Genomic DNA, 19,675 nt, shown 5'->3' on the forward strand with positions numbered 1-19,675 from the left:
CCCTAATTTACGGACCGTAATTAAGATCACTGCCGGATCTCGGCAGTATGCAAAATTTTCATTTACCCACTCGTGATGTGAAGCACATCATCGTGTTTTTCTGCGTTCTTTCGTGCACGCGCAAATCTTGTGTACAAATTAATAGCCCGATGCTCTCTCCCTCGAGCTGCGAACGAGCGAAAATTGCGATCGAAGAGAGATAATTTCTCCGGCTTATTTGCATTTATTCGTAAACTACTCAAATTACGCGGCCGCATAAAATTTTGTCTTCCGCGAGAATGTTAATTTAACTTCCGCGGCTTTCAAGTATTTATTTCTCCGATTGTCTCTCACTGTCATTTTGTTCATCAATGATATGGCTTAAAAAAAAAAGAAAAAAAACAATATTAGAGCGCATACAAAATTGTATACTTGTAGATTTTCCATAAATACTTAAAGTCTTTATTTTTTAACGTATACAAGTGTGTTAAATCACAAGATTAAAATTTTTTTTTTTTTTTTTTAATTTATTTGGTACAAACTTCGACGATCGTGCTTTTTATTTTTCTCTTTCTCTGTAGCTTTCATGAGATTCATTTTTAGTTTTACATTTATTTGTTGTATTCTTTTTGAGTTTCCAATCATTGTATTTCTGTTATTGAAAGTAAATGGTTCAGTCAAGGTTAACGTGTCTCCGTCATTGTTAGTTGTAGATAATAATTAAAATGAAAAATATCGTTCTACTCTTCTAGCGCACAATGAATTTTTGCTAGCCTGTGTTTACGCAATTATACTTATATTTCTAGTATCTTATCTAACTTTTATCACATCTTCGTATGAAACGTTAAACAAAGAGATCGGTTCTTGTATATTATACTGAAGGATTTTTGCCGAAAGAGATTGTTCTGCGAGAAATAGAAGGACATTTGTGTTTGAAATTAATTATTACTCATCTACGAGAGAATAATCGTCGTATTTCTAAGATACTCTTACGATACTATAAATATCCTTGGGGTTAATACAGACTGATTCACAAAGATATGACGCAACTTTAGAAACTGATGCGTGAGAGGTCGTAGCGAATGAAAAAAATTTGTATGCATATATTTACGATTTTCGATGTATGAAATATTTTTTACACGAAAAGAAGGGCTCGTTATTAGTTTACACGAAATGAAACTCATAAATGATTGCACATCTCTCTCTCTCTCACAGAGATAATATATTATATTCGTCACGACGATCGCGCGACTAACGTCGCATCGGGAATCCTTTTGCGACGATAAATGGTCGATAAAAAGTATAATTAAACCAAAATGCAATTACGTTTTATGGGCGTATGTCTGCTACCGATGGCGAGAGTTAGGAAGAATGAAGAGAGGACACAAAGACGGCAAAGAGGGAAGGCATCAAGTAAGAGCGAAGAGAGCTCTAGTAGCTAATTACTCTGGAGTAATTATCTTCTGTTAGCGCCGTTCTCTTCGAGCGGTTGCTATAGCGGTTATCACAGCCGAGCATGACTTTGCTTGAATGCCTCTAGTAATTTATTCGTAGCGTCGAGGCAAAATGCATCGAGAGGCAAATTCGGTGTCTTTATCGCATCGAGATTGTCTTTGAATTAATAAGAACTTTTGCAAGATAGATGACCGGAACAATTCAATTTTTGATTACTTCCAGGATTGAACCTAACTCGATTATCAAGAGTTGAGAGGGAAAGAGAGTTTTAAACTTTAACCCTAGAATATTAACATGTTTTCAAAATCTTTTAATATCATGGGTGAATTTTCACCTAGAGATATTTTTAAAAACATTTTTCGTAAAAAAACATTCTGAAAAAAAAGTCACATCAATATTTTAGACTGCCTTATCGTTATATATGCTAAAGTGCTTGTCTAGAAGGTTATTTTTATTTAAAAAATTTCAAGTGTGATTTATTTTGTTTTGAGAATGGGATTTTTTTATTCTGAAAAAATAAGAGTACAAATCGAAAGGTAGATAAAAAAATTCTGACACATTTGGAAGGGCGGAAGTCTGCATATCACTACTTGATCTTACTCTTCTGGATGTATTTTCACCTATGCTAGTAATCTAGAATTAAATAGAGTCAAGAATAAAGAATTATTTAATAGTCGAAAATTTTGCATGAATTTGTTTATTTTACTATCGAGATTCTCGGTCTTGCTTCGCCTCACTTTGAATTGCTCTCTATTACTGATTAAAAGGAACAGTTAATGCGCGAAAGTAATAGTTGATCGATGTTACTTTGTTTCACCGACAACGATTGTTCGTCCAACAAGCCGATTGGCATTCCGTTAACGCGCGCGAGCCGCAACGAAACTTCATATTAATTAATTAGCCGACAACTACGGGTAACAATCAGCGTATTGGGTTCGGCGCGGGTAATGGCGTGGGCGTTTTGACGTCCATGCATTGTTATTGCTTTACCCCCTTGTTGTTAATAGCCATAGGGCATCAAGCCGCATTGTGATTCGTATCGGGTTTGTGACGGTGAAACGTAACTCGTCATAGTTCGATGAGAGAGGGAAGGGGAGCACTACAAATCGATATCTCGCGTCGTATTCTCTGCATAATGGATTATAATTTATCGCGATTCCAAAAGCGATGGTTTAGGCAACAGGGTCCAGGCAACGCATTCGGAATATAAATGGCGGCGCGATTGCCATGTAAAGTGCATGCGAGAGACGTGGCTTTAGGCCGGAACGTTATTTCGCCCGTGGTTAAATGAGGCCGTTAATAAACGATGCGCTTTATTGTGATTTACGGGCGCTCTCGTTACTTTCTCCGAACGAGGGCACGTTGTTCCGCTTCGTGTAACGATGTTTTGTATGTATATGTGTGTATGAATAAATTATATCTATCGGAGAAATAAATCCCACCGGACGTACGGCGACGAGACAGACACCTGTCGTGACCGGGATCCCTCCCACGTGTTCCTCTTTCGTGAGGATACATTTCCCGCTGGGTGAACTTATATTTCACCGCGCTGCGCTACTCCACGGGGCGCACGTACCGAATTTCATCTCGCAGCGGACGTAAAACGTTTCGGACGTCTGCGAAATTTCGCGTTGCTTTATTTTTTTCTTTTTTTTTTTTTCAACATTAACCCCACGCTGGAACCACGTTCACGTTCGGCAAGTTTACGTTCGAGGCAAGTTTGACCGTTTTATTTGTATTTATTAGTAATACGGTAAGATTTATTTTTAATTATCATTTGTGTGTTAATGAGAATTTACTAATATATCATTTCATATATTTATTAGTGTATAAATTTTTCGATGATCTGACATTTATAACAATTTGACAAAGTAAAGTGATTTAATTAATGCAATATTGCAGTTTTATAAAATTGCTAATATTGCGAATGTATTTTGAAATAAATTTTGTTCCTGTTGTTTACAGAGACTGATGAGCACATTTCTTTTCTTTGTCAAATATTTTTTTATTAAGATAAACTTAAATATAATTTTCTTACACGAATCATCTTTTAATTTAATATATTTTCTGCAATTTTATAATCCAACTCTATTTATTAATATTTTTTTCTAAAAAATATTAAAAAATTTTTTGATGGCGAAATTTAGCAACGAATGAAAAATGTATATAGAAGATTTGGGCTATAGAAAAACTCATCACGTTTTTATATATTCCCTTCGTTCATTTCGGAGTCATCCTGTTGTCCGCCAAAAGGTCTTTTCCTTTTTTTCTTCTATCTTTCATATTTACTGCATAAAGACGTGTACCCTGGCGCGAATATAACCGAGTACCGGCCGTCATATTCAAACATTTATGGTCGAGATATTACGAGAGTCGACGATCCCGCGGGAGCCCGACCACGCGGTCAAACTTCACCCTCACTTGCATCATCCGCAGACTCGAGATAACATTTCCCACCCCCCGATCCGAACTCTAAGGGGTCTGTCGCCGACGAGAAGGACATTGTTGTATTGTACTCGTCGTCCCTCGACGCCAGACCAGCACGTTGAATGGCTGTGCTCTTCGTTCCCGCGAGAAAACGGATCTTTAATTTTCGCGGTATTAGGGAACACTCGTTTCCCTAGAGTGTCGTAGCCGCCGCCTGAAACTGCGCCTCTGCCCTACGCTAATTTACCGTGAAATGAATCATGCCGCTTGGAGTGTTGCTCGTTCGTTGCAGGGATGGCTCGTTAAAGGTCAATGTGGTCAAATTCATCGAGTAAAATCGTCGATGTTTGCACTTATTTTGAAAGTGAGAAACGTCACATTTTATCATATTATAAAGTGTACATGTATAACACGCGCGCGATTTTGTTGTACATGGATTGCTGTTCGTTTTTCGAAAAAGATCAATTAGAAGGCAAGCGAGCTAAGTAGAGTCAGTTTGTTCTTTCAGGGACAGGATTTATTGAAGTCGGAAAAAATTACGCACTTGTTTATATTGTTACCTTACACCTCACGGATTGTTTTCATTTTTAATACATACATTATAGAGGGCACATTCCTAAGTAACACGCACTTTGAATTTTATGGCGTTCTCTTATTTCAGAGATATGTGATTTTGAAGTATCAGAATGATCCATGAAATGTAAGTAAACATTTATCAAAAATTATTTTATCTTTTTTCTCAATTATGTTTTCCCAAAATTATGTTTTCCAAAAGAAAATATTAATAGAAAGTTAGATTATAAAGTTTCAGAAACTAAAATTAAAAGATGATTTTCTGTGGAAGAAAATTATATTTTATAATTTATCATAATAAATAAATATTCAGCAAACGAAAGAGATGTGCTCAACATTTTTTACAGTAGTAAACAGTGGAAAAAAAATTTCTTTTGAAATATATCTGCAATGTTGGAAATTTTTAAAATTCTGCAATACTACATTAATATTTATAATTATATTAAACCAAACGGAAAAGAATTGGTGTTTGAAATTTTTGAAAAAAATTATGTAGCCATTGCGCGTTAAGATTAACTTTTATTCGTGAAAAAATTTCATATACTAAAATGTACACATATATATATCGATGTCCTTGAAGAAATTAAAATGTGAGAGCCTGAAAATATGAGATTTTCGAATACGCATGAAAGCGTGCACATTTTATCGTACTTTACATCGCACGAGTGCAAGTTCTGCTTCTGACATCATCATCTTTCTCGCGAGAGATACTTTTTTTTTTTCCTCGATTTCTTCGCTCCACGTTTTCCACATCTCGTCAACAGCTTTCCGTCCATTTGGCATCTGCGACATCGTTTCCACTTGTATAACGTAGGCGACGATTTACTTTACCATTCCGTCGCCCCGGAGGCGAGAGTTTCCTTTCGATTCGTCGGGTTTGCATCTTACGAGGAAGGTTGACGTTTCTCACCTCGGCTCGTTCGTGTATCGAGTGTGTGCACCTCTGATGCTGCGATGCCTCGCAGCATTTTCTCTCAGTTTTCAATTTACCTTTTCCGTCGACGGTACGGGAAGAAATATCTCAGGAATGCACCTGACGACGCGCCTTCGAAAATCGAAAAGCGAGTACCACTTCTCGTCGTTTCTGTTAATCGAGTCATCGACAGTGCAAACAAATTCTCTTCCTCCTCTTTCGCTTCTCCCTTTTTACTGCACGATGGCTTTTTTCTCTCTCTTTCTTTCTCTATTTCCTCCCTTTTCTTTCTTCAGAGACGAAGATAGAAGAAAGAAGAAGAAAAAAGATTGCTCGTGTAGCTCGTGACAATGTCAATGTTTGCATCGTTGCAACAAGATACTCTCTCGGTGCAGTTAAAGCCGAGGATCTAGTTGCAAAGGAAGCACAGATTCACGGTTGAAGGTTTGCCTCGCTCTCGTCGCGAATATATTACCTCAATGAACTTTTCATTACCGAGCTCTCAGTTCGAAATGATTCTCTTTCCCCGGCAGACAACTTTTAATATTTTCTTTCTCGGCATCCCACTGATTGTCTCAATATAATATGCAAAAGGAAGTGGAACGAAAAACTAATTTCGATCCATATTGTTCTCTCCCGCAGGATAAAATGAAGACGAAGAACGGTTTGAGAAAGTTCCGAGGCTGCATTCGAAAGGTTCAAAGAGCGCACGAAAGATTGAGGAGTAAATCAGTAATTTGTAAGATCCACTTTAGATACCACACTTCGTAAGCGGCCCTGAATTTAATCCTCGAATATAAAGTCATATATCTAAAGTGGATCTTACAAATTATGGACTTGTGTATGATCCACACATTTCTCATCCAAGCCACTTATTTATAAACTCGCAACGCAATTTTAAGACCGACAAATTCGTCGTATACGTCGTCAGGTGGCGACGTATTTCAGCGACTACATTAATTTGCGAAAATCCCTCCGCTAATCGCTCGACGTCACCCCCGATCATTTGTCCTCGTAACAGGTCCTGGAAATCCAACAAGAGCCAAAGAAGTAACCGGCTCGATGTCGCAAACGTGGGAGTGAACTTTATAGCGGCACGGGCGCTATTACAGGCATAAGGTCGGCCACACATCGCAGCCCGCAATCGTTGGTTGCATTTATGAATGCGGTTCCTCCGTAATATATCGCCCGTGTAACTCGGCACTCGCGCTAATTCCACCCAGGGTGGCGCGGCCAATAAAATCAGGGATGGAATTACGAGCACCCCCTTTTTCCGCCTTCTTCTTGTCGTGTGATTCCTCCCGCTTTCGATCGGCTTGAATACATGACCTTTTCTTTTCTCTTATATTTTCCATATCTTCCTTTCCTCTTTATCTCGATTTCTTCGCTTCCTCTTCATCGTGATTCCGCACGCGCATTAATTGCGATTTACATGGGCGCGAGCGATTTTCACGGACTCTGAAAATTTGACTCATTATTATCGGGCGTATTTTATGGCGATTAATACGGTATATGCATAACGAATATTCTATATGCAAGCAAATAAGGCCTCGCGTAATGAATTAGCGTTTATTACAAAGTATACGGACGAAGTCAGGCGAAACATTTAATTAGCAGGATTGAGGAAGACAAGCTAACCGAGAGGGAGAGTGAGAGAGTTAGCATGCGAACCTGAAAAACGCGCGAGATATTTATACACGTCATCTATCGATCGCGAATCTATAATTCGCGAAGAGGAATCCAAGATGTGTTTGTAAAATCATATATATGAGCAGTTTTAAATGATATTATTCGTGTGATATATGTATATTTAAAAAAAAAAATTTATTTATTTATAGAAAAAACAGTATTTTTCTTGAATATTTTGAGCTACATAAACTAATTTTTGGATATGTTTAAAAATGTGCAAAAATGTTGAACACATAAAAATGGTGTCAAAATCTTCGAAAAATACTTTCTTATAAAATTATGTTTGTCAATCTTATGTATCTTTTTCTCATCAAAAACAACTGGTCCGAATATTATTATTTTCTTCATTCTTTTGAAAAATGTATAAACTATGATTTGATCCATGACACACACAAAGTTTAAAGAAATTGTAATTTTACCAAAAATTACAAACGACCAAAATTCGCGTTATTTAAATTATAATAAAAATTTAAAGAAAAAAGCTGTATTATTAGTCAAAAGCATTGATTAAAATGTAGCAAAACATGTGGAAAAGATGTGGTAAAAGAAAGAAAAGAAAAATTAGTTAGACGTGTTAATCTAATATGTTGAGAAAAAGGAATATAATAGATAGTTTTGCCATATAATTTCTTGACTGCGCTCTTTCTTATCCTTAACCTATGATATAACATGAAAATTATGTTGATCGGGAGAGATCGAATGTACGTGCGCATTTGCGCGCGACTCAATGTGTTCTTTCCTTCAATCGCTATTTTCTCTCTCTCTCTCTCTCTCTCTCGATCGGTTAAGTCTGCGGATAATTGGAACGATAACGATTACGATGTAACAGATGTAACGATTATGACGCGCAACAGATACACGTTTGTTGGTAGCTGCGGTGAAACTGGATATTCACCTGATTTATGGGAACGTGTATATTGCCAATGGGCGTACGATGATACGACTCGTAATGATACGACTTCGTTTATCAACGAAGTATGCGTGGAGCAACTTGCGTAACTTATCGGAAAACATCGATTTCTGTGCTTTCCGAGATAGTATCATTCTCCTACACTCTCTCCTCTCGCGCTCTTGTTATTATTAACTAAAACTAGCTCTTTAATCGTTGACAGTCTAGTCGTTGACGTTTTTATTTTCCTTCTATTTCTCTTATGTACGCGCGAATTAAATGCTAGATTATTATAATATTACCATAACCAGTTTATAGTTAACAATTACCATAAATTGTCAGCTTGTCGTTATAATTGTCGTAAATAGTTAATATTATCTACTTACATTATCTTATCATGATGCATTTATTTATGATAACGAAAATTCTTTTTCGGTATATTTTTTGATTTTTTATTTTATTATAGCATTTATGATCTTGTAACAAGCTCGAGTATTTCCTGTAGTAAATTTGATTCTATTTCGACTCTTTCTCAGGTATCAGTTTGCATTGTATGATGCTATATTAGAACTGTGAACGTTATCTGTCCGAATGATGATATATTTAATATTCATCGATTGGAAAACGTATGACTTTAAGCCGAATCTGACATCCCGCCATCTTCTCATGCTTTTTTCTTCGTTTCATTTATTCAATATCTAAGCAGATGATCGTTGGATCGTAACCATAACCATCCAACGATCATCTATTTAGATGATCGTTGGATCGTAAGTAGGTTACGATCCAACGATCATCTAAATAGATGATCGTTGGATCGTAACCTACTTACAAAATTCTCATCGAAGATTCCTCATAGGATTTCAATTCGCATTATTAGTGATGATCCGACAACATAATAGCATGTCAAATATAATGTATGTATTATATTAACACAATATTTATATTTGCAAAACTGTTTGTCTGATTATAAATTTAGATAAAAATTATGACATCTCGTTTGTACTTTATGTCGGAGAAAATTATAAATTATTGAAATGAGAGGATCCAGTCGCGAAATTATAATTGACAAATCCATGCTGTTGACAATTCGAGAGAAAAAATAATTGAAGTCGATGATTCCGTTCTTATTTCTGACGTAGACAGAGTGTCTATCTTTTAGAAAAAATCTCTATGGAAATCTCAGGGATTTCTTTTTCATTTGGAGAAATTTTATGGAGGTTCTTATGGAATTTTATTGGAACTCAGGGAATTAAAAAAATTTTTTTTTTCAATGATGTTTTTATATTGTAAGCAATCGGTAAACGCCAATAAGCCAAGTTATATAAATTATGTGTTTAAAATATATCTATTTTTATTTATTATATATTAACGTCTCATAATTTAATGTCTTAACAAAATATTGAATGAACAGTACATATTTCTTTTATTGTAATTCTTTTTTTTTTTTAGTGATAGAAAAATGAAAATGCAAGTGAAAAATATTAATATTTGTCTTACTAAATTATCTTACCATTCAGTGTTCTTCCTTTGCATGAGTGAAAAGCATTAGAAAATGCACACTATAAAAAAATTTATGTTGGAAAATTGCACATCAAAAGATCTTGAAAATATTCTTTTTATCTGGAATGTTGAACAAAAATATCTGAAAAAGATTAGGAAATTTTCAGGGAATTTTTTTACAAGATTTGAGTAGACACTCTGATAGAGAAGAACGTTATTTCATGGCGTAAGCACGCACGCACGCACGTTCCTCACTCTCACCGGACGGGACGATCTGCGAATCACGAATCTGTCTCCTGACGGTTACCAGGTACATACATTTCCGCGAGTGTTGCGCATTTACAAGGTTGTTAGACGGGGCGCGGGCCCGCTCGACCGTGCGAAGGCCCCGTGTGCGCTTTAATATGCGCGCGGGCGTAGGGGCCGCGATGCGTGATTCAACGAGGGTTCTCACGAACGGGCTGAGCTCGAGGTGCGAAGCGTGAGGAACAACGCGCTTGGGATCGCAGAGGGGCAGGGGGAGAAGAAGAAATGACAAGAATGAAAGAAGGAGAGACGGGAGTTACGGGCATGCGCAACGGTACATGCTACATCGCTTAAGAATTCACGAATACTTTAAATGAGGGTAAATTCCTGGACTTTTTTATACGGCTGTCACACGCGCGGCGCGCCATAATGAGGCTCGCTGCGAGAGTGAAGGAGAGAAAGAAAGAGGGGCCGGGGCGACGTTGAATTCGAGAAGAATACGCGGGTGGATACCGTTCATCATTTCGATGATGCAACGAGGCAGGACCTGTGAATTATGTCGCGTGAAAAATATTGCGATACGAATAATATCTCTTAAATTGACAGATATATGTCAATTAAAGAAGTGCATGTTCTGTTCAATCGGCTGTCAGCCGAGTGGAATTTAATAAAGATTGCAGAAAAGGTCGCGTACATTAATCTCGCTTTTGATGATATATCGTTCGCGGAAGTTAAATTTAACACTCGCCGCTTTATAGCTAGGAATAGACACTTCGAGCACACGTTTATGATCATGTGCCGTGCCCACTTGAATATCTCCGAGCAGGTGTTCCCATTCATTCACCGACAAGTCTAGTCGAAGCGAACGTGCCTCGTAGTGAGATACTCGAGCATCTTTCGAGCGTAATCAAATGGAAATAAATACACGATTGTATAATCTTTTTTAAATAGTATATATTTAATTAGTCAGAAAAATAAATATGTCGTTAATTGTTTCTATATGTCATTAATCATTATGAATGTCAGAAATCATTTGTTTGGAATTTTTTGAAACTTTTTGATGTATCATTTTTTGAGATCTGATTTTTTTATTATGAGATAACTGAAATTGAAGAAAAAGTGTTTAGAATTGAAGAAACCGCAAAACATTATACGATAAATTATTTATGAAACGAAAAGTATACAATCGACATATTGCATTCTTACGAAGAAGAAACCGCATCTAAAATCGAATTTTGCACATTACTTTTGCAGCAATAAATTTTGTTCGCAATAATTTCGCAAATTTACTTTCATTGCATTGTATATTTGTGCAACGTTAGCTTTATATCGACATTGTTCAGGAAGGAGCCGTTTTGAAAGCGATCATTCGATTTAATTTCAAATCTGTACTCGCGTCAAGTTTTGTCGAAAAACGGACGGCTATTTATTATCCCTTTGCAGAATGCGAATTGCGAGTAATATGCCGCAGGAACGAGAATAGAGGTCGAGAAGTCTCGTCGACACGTGTATGACATTTGCACACCGGCGTGGTGCGGTTTGACGTTGGCTCTCGCTCGAGACGGCGTCACGTGTGCGCGATCTCCTAGTTTTGCATTCCACCCATGCACTCCCACGAGCAATTAGGCTCGTCTTCGGATTCCTCGCATGCTTTTCGCCGACTCGTGCGACGTGCCACCGCACGGACATTAGTGCGAGACCATATCCTGGAGACTCTCGAATTGGAATGATTCTCTCCAGATACCGTTGCGCATATATTCGCGTCGATCAGTGCAGATTTTTATCCTACGAGTCTTTCAAAGACTTGAGAGAATATGTGCGATTAAGAGCTCGTCTTATTTTATTTAAAAAATATCCATCGAAGTGCAAAATAAAATTATATAAAATAAAACATATATAATTTTAGCTATTTAATTATGTTTACATAGATATTTTTAAGTATTTACATATATAATTTATTTTTAACATGTGTATGATGTAGAGTATATTAAAACTGATAAGATGAAATTTGATGTGTGATTGGTCTCTTTAGAAATTTTTATAGCTTTTTCGTATTTTAATCTATGTATAATTGCATTCTTAATGTCTATTTAATCAGCAATTTACTGATCAAATAATGATCTTACGAGGAATATTATATCGAAAAAAAGAATAGAAAGTAAGAAGATTTACAGCTATAATGTATTCAGTAGCTATTTTTTTTTTTTGCATACATTATTCCATTTCAAAATCGTAGACAACGCAAACATCTTAAATCACACTCGGAGAATATGTTAATATACTCAGATAAGAGGTACTGAACACTTTACCATTCTAATGAAGAAGATATATGTCCGCGGGGCCAGTTAACCACTTGAACATCCAAAAATTAGCTTTTTATTACTGATGGGGGAACCTCTCGCATTTTAGAATGTATACGAACTCGTGTTTGGAGTAAATAGCACCGATTATCATCGTGGAAGAAAACAACATTAAATAAAGACCTCATTATAGTTCATAGCCTCTATTACGACAATGGTTACTTGGCATTCGCGTTATGTTGCCGAGCCGACATTGTTTGGTGCGCGCTACTGTTAAGCGCCGTCCGCATACATGGAATTCAATTGGAAGATAATGCGTCTTCCGCTGCATCCTGTGCACCGTACGCATATGCATAATCTCTTTTTCTCTCTTTTTGTGGCTGCAAATGCATATATGTAATGCACATATGAAATGCGACGCGTCTTTTCGACGAAAAAGAAAATCGAGACTATGACTTAACTATTCTGTTTGATCATTCATTTAAAAATTAAAGGTATATATATATAATATAATTATATTTATATGTAATTATATTACATGTATATATAATTTAATTATATTTATATATTTTTTAATTACAAAAATGTTTATTTTAGAAAGTTATATCCAAGAAATCTCTAAAAAATTTTTTCTTTATCTGAAATTTTGAATAAAAATACCTCGATTAATGATTAAAAAATTTCGGGAATTTTTTTTGCAAGATTTGAATAGAGAAAAGAAAGAAGAGAAAGAGACTCTGTGTATAATAATGCCAATTTGTATCACTGTTTAAATTTTTTTTTATATTATTAAATATTATTTTCATCGTTAATAATTTGTTTATTTTTATCTATATGTTTTGTATATTTTTGACTTTCATAAAAAGAGCGTTAATATTATGAAATTCATTTATGTCTCCGATATTGTATATGTGTATGTATTATATTTTATGTCCAATACATATTGTACACGTGTGTGTATTTATAATGTTTCAGGCTATTTTGCAAAAATCCTCGGTGTCGGTCGAGATCGAGGTGAGACCGAGGCAACTGGTGCCAGACACAAACTGCTTCATTGACTACTTGCCGCAGCTGCAGACCATCGCGAGGGCTACTTCCGGTGCGCAGCCGATTTACATTCTTATGGTGCCACTTGTCGGTAAGTGAAAACAAAAATTTAACGTACCAATAATGCGTGAAAAAAAAAAAGAAACGGCGAGAGAGATCGACACGCGCGTCGTTTGACCCTGCCGACCTTACCCATCATTTTTTCATCCGAAGGTCGTCAATTATTTCGAAGGAGAGGGATGGATACACGCAGTTCAATATGATATCCTCCTCTTCCGTACGCGCGCGAAATAATTGTTAATAAATAACGAGGAAGATTGTCCTGTCTAGCACGACTCGTCTTCGAATCGAAGAAAAATGATGGAGAATCGATCCGTCGAATATCGTAAACTTGACTCTATCTCATCGATGTTCCGTTCGTCTCGTAAAATCCTCTCGTAAAAATCTCTTGCAGATTGAAAACGGTGTTCGTTGAGAATATATAAACATACACAGTCGTGATCGTCGGCATCTCTTTAATCATTGAAAAAAAAAAGAATGGATGTCTTTTCTCGTAATTTCGAACTACGAGCAAATCTGCAAATCTGCAGCATTTTTACGGGGAAGGGGAATTCTCATTAATGGATATATATATATATATATATATATATATATATATATATATATATATATATATGTAGATTATCTTGAGTTGTCTGAATTTTTTTCTCATCATCAGAGATATGTAATTAAATTGGCTATTAAAGCTCTTAATTAGCTTCATACGCGCATCGAAGATATCTACGGAATTCTTGATAAATTGTGTCAGGACACATCTGTCAAGGTTGTGTCTGGATAGATTGTCACCAAAGAGAAACGACGTCCAGTCGGGGATCACGTCCCGGGGGGGTCAAAGCAATCGCCGCTACACAAACATAGCCGACTCGCTTCGTCCACGACGTTCACCGTCGTCGGCTTCGCCGATCTCTAGCGGAGGATAGTTCATCGGGTCATCGTCATTACGCCATCGTCACCTGTCGCGGAACTTTCCTGTTCCCTCCATTCTCTCGTGAGAATGGATTGTCCCATTTTATCCCCGGCGTTTGTCGTCGTTGTCCGCGAGAGCCGCGATCGAACTCCGACCGATAACCGGTCATTAACGGCGCTTGCGTCAGCTCCTCGAGGATGATGACAACGAGGAATGCGAGAATTCACCGCCGATTCCTCCGCTCCAATTAGAGTTGAGCAATTTCTCTCTAGCGCCACCGATCGCGCGCTGTCAGAGTGCGCCTTTACCTTATTAACGGTCCCACGTCAAGATCCAGCCCGAATCAATCTCACCGGTCTTATTCGACGCCGTTAAATCCGGAGCACTTCGTAGCACATTGTATTGTGTTCCGCTATATAAAGATAACAGTTATGATGCTTTTATGTATGTTTATCAAAAATATAATATAATTTATACAAATTTTTTAAATTCGGGGATAAATTCATATATATTGCTGAATAATATATAGATACATATATATGGCTAGATATAATAATTATTAATTTTGAAATTTTAGCAGGATTTTAATTGTCAAGTATATTTAATGTCCGAAATAAGATTATTATAATAGATAATTAGTAGCTCTCGATCATATTTTTGTGGAAGAAAAGATAAGAATCTAAATTTTCTAATATAAGAAATTTTATAACGCAGAACTTTCGATACACGTGTCGTAGTGCTATAGTTAAGTTTTATCACACTTTTATTATATCATCATATTAGAATCCGTTAATTATTACTCGCTTCGATGAACGTTATGTGAAGCATTGGAATCCAGATAGCGGTAATCATACTACCGTATCACGAGGAATAATAAAACGCGTATTAGTTCGATGAGATGCTTGTCGAGAGGCGTGTACTGTAATTCTAAATCAATCAATAGAAATATCGTTTAATAAAAGTTAACGAGTTCCGCTTATTAAAATTTTAGTTAAAAAATTCAATTTATTATATATTACTTGTGCGATAATTTCTTGAAATTGCATCTCTTGCTGCAAATAATCGTTCTCGAAGACAAGAAAAGTTTCTTTCTCTAGAATAATTAAATTTTCTCGGGAGATTAATTTATTAAACGACGACGGTAATGGCTATGGAATAAATCGCGCGTCACATCAGTTAAATTCCAACCAGGGGGTGTTTTTTTACGAAGACAGGACAGACTCGTTTCTGTCAATCGGCTTATGATGATGACGCATAGGGCGACGGGTTGTTTCTTTTTTAATAGTCGCGCTTTATAGACACTCGCTGTATACTTAACGAGAAATGCAATCGGTGATAAATTTACAATCTTTCACGGTATGGCTGACATTTTCACGGTGCTTTACAATAAATGCGTCTGGAGTTATGACGATAAGGACAAACATTCGGAGCATTTATTGCTTTGCGCTTCACATCTTACTTGCTCGAGTGTCTCTCGTGATGTGTTCATTTTGTGTATCGTGACTCGTTATCTTAGGAATTGCGCATTCGCTACGCAATTTATTGTAGAAACAATTTTTATCAAGATTGTAGCGATCGGATCTTTCAAAATAATTAAAAACATCATGTGTTAGCTGTAACGTAAAGAGTGATGTTTTTTTAAATATTGAGTCAACAAAGCTTCTTAAAAAGATGAATGTGAAAGTTTGACGCGGCACACGCTTGCTTTTTGATGGAAGACAAGGCTAATGTCAAAGTTCAAGGCCGTTGGAAAGGCTCATCAATCATCATCGCTATCGCCAATTAGCGTTGATCCAATCATCGATTCAGCAAAATTGATTCACGGTGCCAATAATGAGGCAGGCGGTATATTTTGTGAAAGCTTACGTCACTGTTGCCCCGTCCTATTTTGTCACGGATTACTCGTCGATACCCTGGCGGAAGAATTTCGAATGCCGAAGTGTTTTTATTAGGCGAGGTCGTGGCCGTTGCGATAGGGCAAGGACAAACATTTTGCCTCGAGGATTATAATGGTAAAAGTAAGCATTATCGCCATTATCGATTCGTCACGGCTCATCGTATTCGTTAGCTTTTTTGACTACCTGATTTTACGAAAAATCTCGTTTAAGCATAAAGCGAATTCTAAGATAAAAGCAGAAAATATGAAAAATTAAGGAGATTAAGATGCAAAAAATATATTATCAAGTGAAGAATTAAGGTCGATTTTTATAATTTTTCACATGTTACAGCAAAGTTTTAGTTGAACATTTATATATCGTTTATATAAAGCTAAGCATTAATGATTAATACATTTATCGCGCGATAATAAATGATGTCTGCAAGTCTAGGCGATAAATAACACCGTTTCCTGCATTCTCTCGCTCCGCAGTTATTCTTTCTATTTCCGCCCCTCTGTTTCGTAAACTTCATCCGCCACCCTCTGTCTGTGCGCTCGTGGGGTCTGCAAGGAGGATAAGGCTGGCAGCTGGTTAATTTATTGAGTCGGGAAAAGTTTGCTGAATCTCTCCTATTTGCATTTTCCGTAGATTGCTTCCCTTCGCGCAATCTGTGGCGAATGGAGTCGAAAAAGCTCCCCCACAGCATCCACAATAATCTTTCTGCTAAAAAAACTCTGTTCGTAGAAGAGATAAAAGATTCAGAGGATGATGTAGCAAATAAAGTGCGAGATGGAAATTTCAATTTATCTTTTTATATCTTTATTTTTCTCGATGTTAATTTTGAAGCTTTAAATTTCTTAACTCTGGAAAAATTCGTCGTTTTAATTATTTTTTTAAATCTTTAACGTGATAAATTAAATATTAAAAATAAAAATAGATTTTCTAAATAATTAACTACCTTAATTACCTTAATAATTTATTTAAAAAACTATTCTGATCCACAAGCGTCTGGTGGATTTCTATTAGATATCATTCGAAATCTTGCGCCGTTTTAACATTTATTAAATTAAATTAATTAAATTATTAGCCATAACAGCTTAATATAACAGCTTAATAACAATTGAATTGTGTAATGATATCCTAATTAATGTTTTTACAAATAGATATTTTCAGGGATTCCGAAAAATTTTATATTTCTAAAAAAATGGACTTGACAAACACAACTAAATATAACTTTTGTGATTACCCATGATGGGGAAAATACAAACAGTTGCTCTAACAATAAAGCAAAATAGCCGCATACCAATGTAATAAAAGTAAAAAATAATTGCCATTATATCATAGAAAAAGAAGTATCTTTTGTTCTATTATCTCTTCGCTCGGCGCATTTCTTGCTTTCCTTTTTGCCGTTCATGCGGGGCCGAAAAACGAAAGTGCGCCTTCATGCAAAATCGGCCGGCTCGCTGCCCTTTGACCTCGTCGGAGAGCCCAGTCGGTCGACCACGGGCCCGTCTGGCTCGCCGACCCGGCCAGCAACGGTGAGCGTTCACAGTTAGGTTCTCACGGCTCATGAATGCATGTATGTGGTTTGAAACGTCCGCGATTGGCTCGAAGGCAAACGACGATGCATCCCAGTTACGATCGGTACGTGGGCGATATCGATATCCCGATGGTCATCGAGGTTGGAAGAGAGCAGCTTCTGAGCGTAGCTGATGATCCGTTAATCCTTTGTCTTAACGATACGTCGCCATCCCGTTCCTCTCAATCTCAGCCACGAAAATGAGATCGATTCCGCGTCCCGAAAAATCACGTGCGTGGCGGCGACATTAATAATCATAGAGACAGTCTCTCTTTCAACGTTTTCGATAATGAATCCATATTTATGAAGAGCAAAATATTAAGGATGTTCTGGATGTACAATAGTAGCAAAATGTTGTCAAAATTAAAGAGAAAACATGTTTCTTACGTTTATACCGCTTGAAAAATTAAAAAAATAAATTCGGATTATGAAAAAAATTAAAGTATCACAAAATAATATGGATTTTGATGTCTTCGTAAAAGAAAATAGTTGTAATTAATAGTTTTCCTAATTTATGGCAAAAACTTTTAATCGTGAATATCCTCTAAAATCAACTGCAAAAAACAATGAAAAATGAATAATTTGCAGAAAGAGAAAAAGAGACAGATAATATTTTTCTACAATTTTTAATAAATAACTTTTAAACAAATTAGTGGATCTAAATCAAGTTTTGCACAAATATTTATTAGAATTTCTTTAATATATGTGAAAATTTTTAATTCATTGGTAATATTGCTTTTTGTCAAATTTGTCAATAAGTGCTACAATAGGCGGTTTTCCATAAGAATCAATAGTAACTTCAAATTTAAATAACTTTCAAACCGTTAAGAGAATTGTACTTAGTTTTTGCACAAATATTCAGAAGAAATAGTAGAACAATCTATGAAATTTTAATGCGTTTGTTAGTATTTCGATATATGCCACATACATCCTTAAGCTTGAATGATGAAATGTGTACAGAAACTTTAAGAAAAATTGTTGCGATTTTTCTTTTTTTTTTTTTATGAGTCGACCATCATTGAATGAGCGTTACCAAATTATCTGACCAAATTTCATGAACGAAATGATAGGAAGATGGCAATATTCATACTTAAACTGTATTTTTGATATCTGAAATTTTATCAAATTTTTTTAATATGGAATTTTTATCTTCTTGTGTTTAATAAAATGTTAAAAATTAATTATAAATGCAAAAAGTTTCGAAAAATGTGTATATATGAAAATCAATGATGCAAAGTCGAATAAAATACATCACTATTATACGAATTATAATGAATATAAGTGTTTTATGATGGAAGATTAATATCTCCCGTCATAATTCTTCTTTTTTATTTCTCTTCTCTACGCATTAATTTTTCAAGATTCACGCTTAATAATCGATTCAACAATGAATTAATTTTATTAGCAACTCCCCTTCCCACGAGACGGACATTGCGAATTCTTAGATGCGAATTCTTCATGCGTGTTTAATGAGCGGAAATGATATCCTTTGTTGCAGTGTTAAACGAACTCGAAGGTCTAGCACGGGGCGCTGACGCGAGAGATTGTCCTCCAGCGTCGAGGGCGACTCTGAATCCCGAGCATGTGGCACGAGTTGCCGAGAGTGCTAAAGCGGCACTGGCCTTCGCGAGGAGCCGAAATCCGGCGATCCGGTGCATAACCACAAGAGGCACCGTTCTGCCATCCAGCAACTTTACGGCGGAGGAGGACGTCGACAAGGTAAGTGAGAAGCGGCGAACGAGAACGTCAGCGATTCGATACGCTTACGTCTCTTGGCTAACTGTATTCGACGTTCTCGGGACATTTAGAAGGCAAATTTGCGATCGATCGTTGACCGGAGTAGAATTTGTAACGAGCAATATTCTTGTCTGCTCTTTCTTTTTTTTTACCTTTCTTTATCCAACGACTTTAAAAAATTTTTTTAAACATATCGCTACACGCATTATTCTCCAAACAAGTCGTTTAGCTTCATCTGTCGATTTATTTTATATTTTATTAAATAGATAATGATTTTAAATATCACTGGCGATTACACGCTCCGACAAATGATTCGAGTATGCAAATTATATCAAGGACTTGTTATATTTTCATCGCAACTTTATATCTGAATGGCTGCAACTTGTGTAATGACAGGCGACACGATAAAGCGAAACGATTTTGACATGCAATCGATAGGATTCTAACAGCTACACGGTATGATACAACACAGAAGTAGTCGTTCCGAAGATCAATGG

The 19,675-nt window shown here is 36.3% G+C and overlaps 1 protein-coding gene and 1 long non-coding RNA gene across 6 annotated transcripts in view; one reads left to right on the forward strand and one right to left on the reverse strand.

The window, feature by feature from the left end:
- Positions 1–19,675, forward strand: part of LOC126848602 (telomerase-binding protein EST1A) — a 95,986-nt gene that overhangs the window by 71,016 nt on the left and 5,295 nt on the right. For all 5 annotated transcript variants that reach the window (XM_050589596.1, XM_050589597.1, XM_050589599.1 and 2 more), the window contains exons 24-25: positions 12,947–13,109; positions 18,940–19,160. In XM_050589596.1, the coding sequence (XP_050445553.1) occupies positions 12,947–13,109; positions 18,940–19,160 (384 nt within the window). The remainder of the gene's footprint in view (positions 1–12,946; positions 13,110–18,939; positions 19,161–19,675) is intronic.
- LOC126848628 (uncharacterized) overlaps positions 1–19,675 on the reverse strand; it is a 69,707-nt gene that overhangs the window by 24,191 nt on the left and 25,841 nt on the right. The gene's annotated exons all lie outside the window — the stretch shown is intronic.

The sequence above is a fragment of the Cataglyphis hispanica genome, chromosome 4, assembly GCF_021464435.1.
Source record: "Cataglyphis hispanica isolate Lineage 1 chromosome 4, ULB_Chis1_1.0, whole genome shotgun sequence".
NCBI classification, from domain to species: Eukaryota; Metazoa; Arthropoda; class Insecta; order Hymenoptera; family Formicidae; genus Cataglyphis; species Cataglyphis hispanica.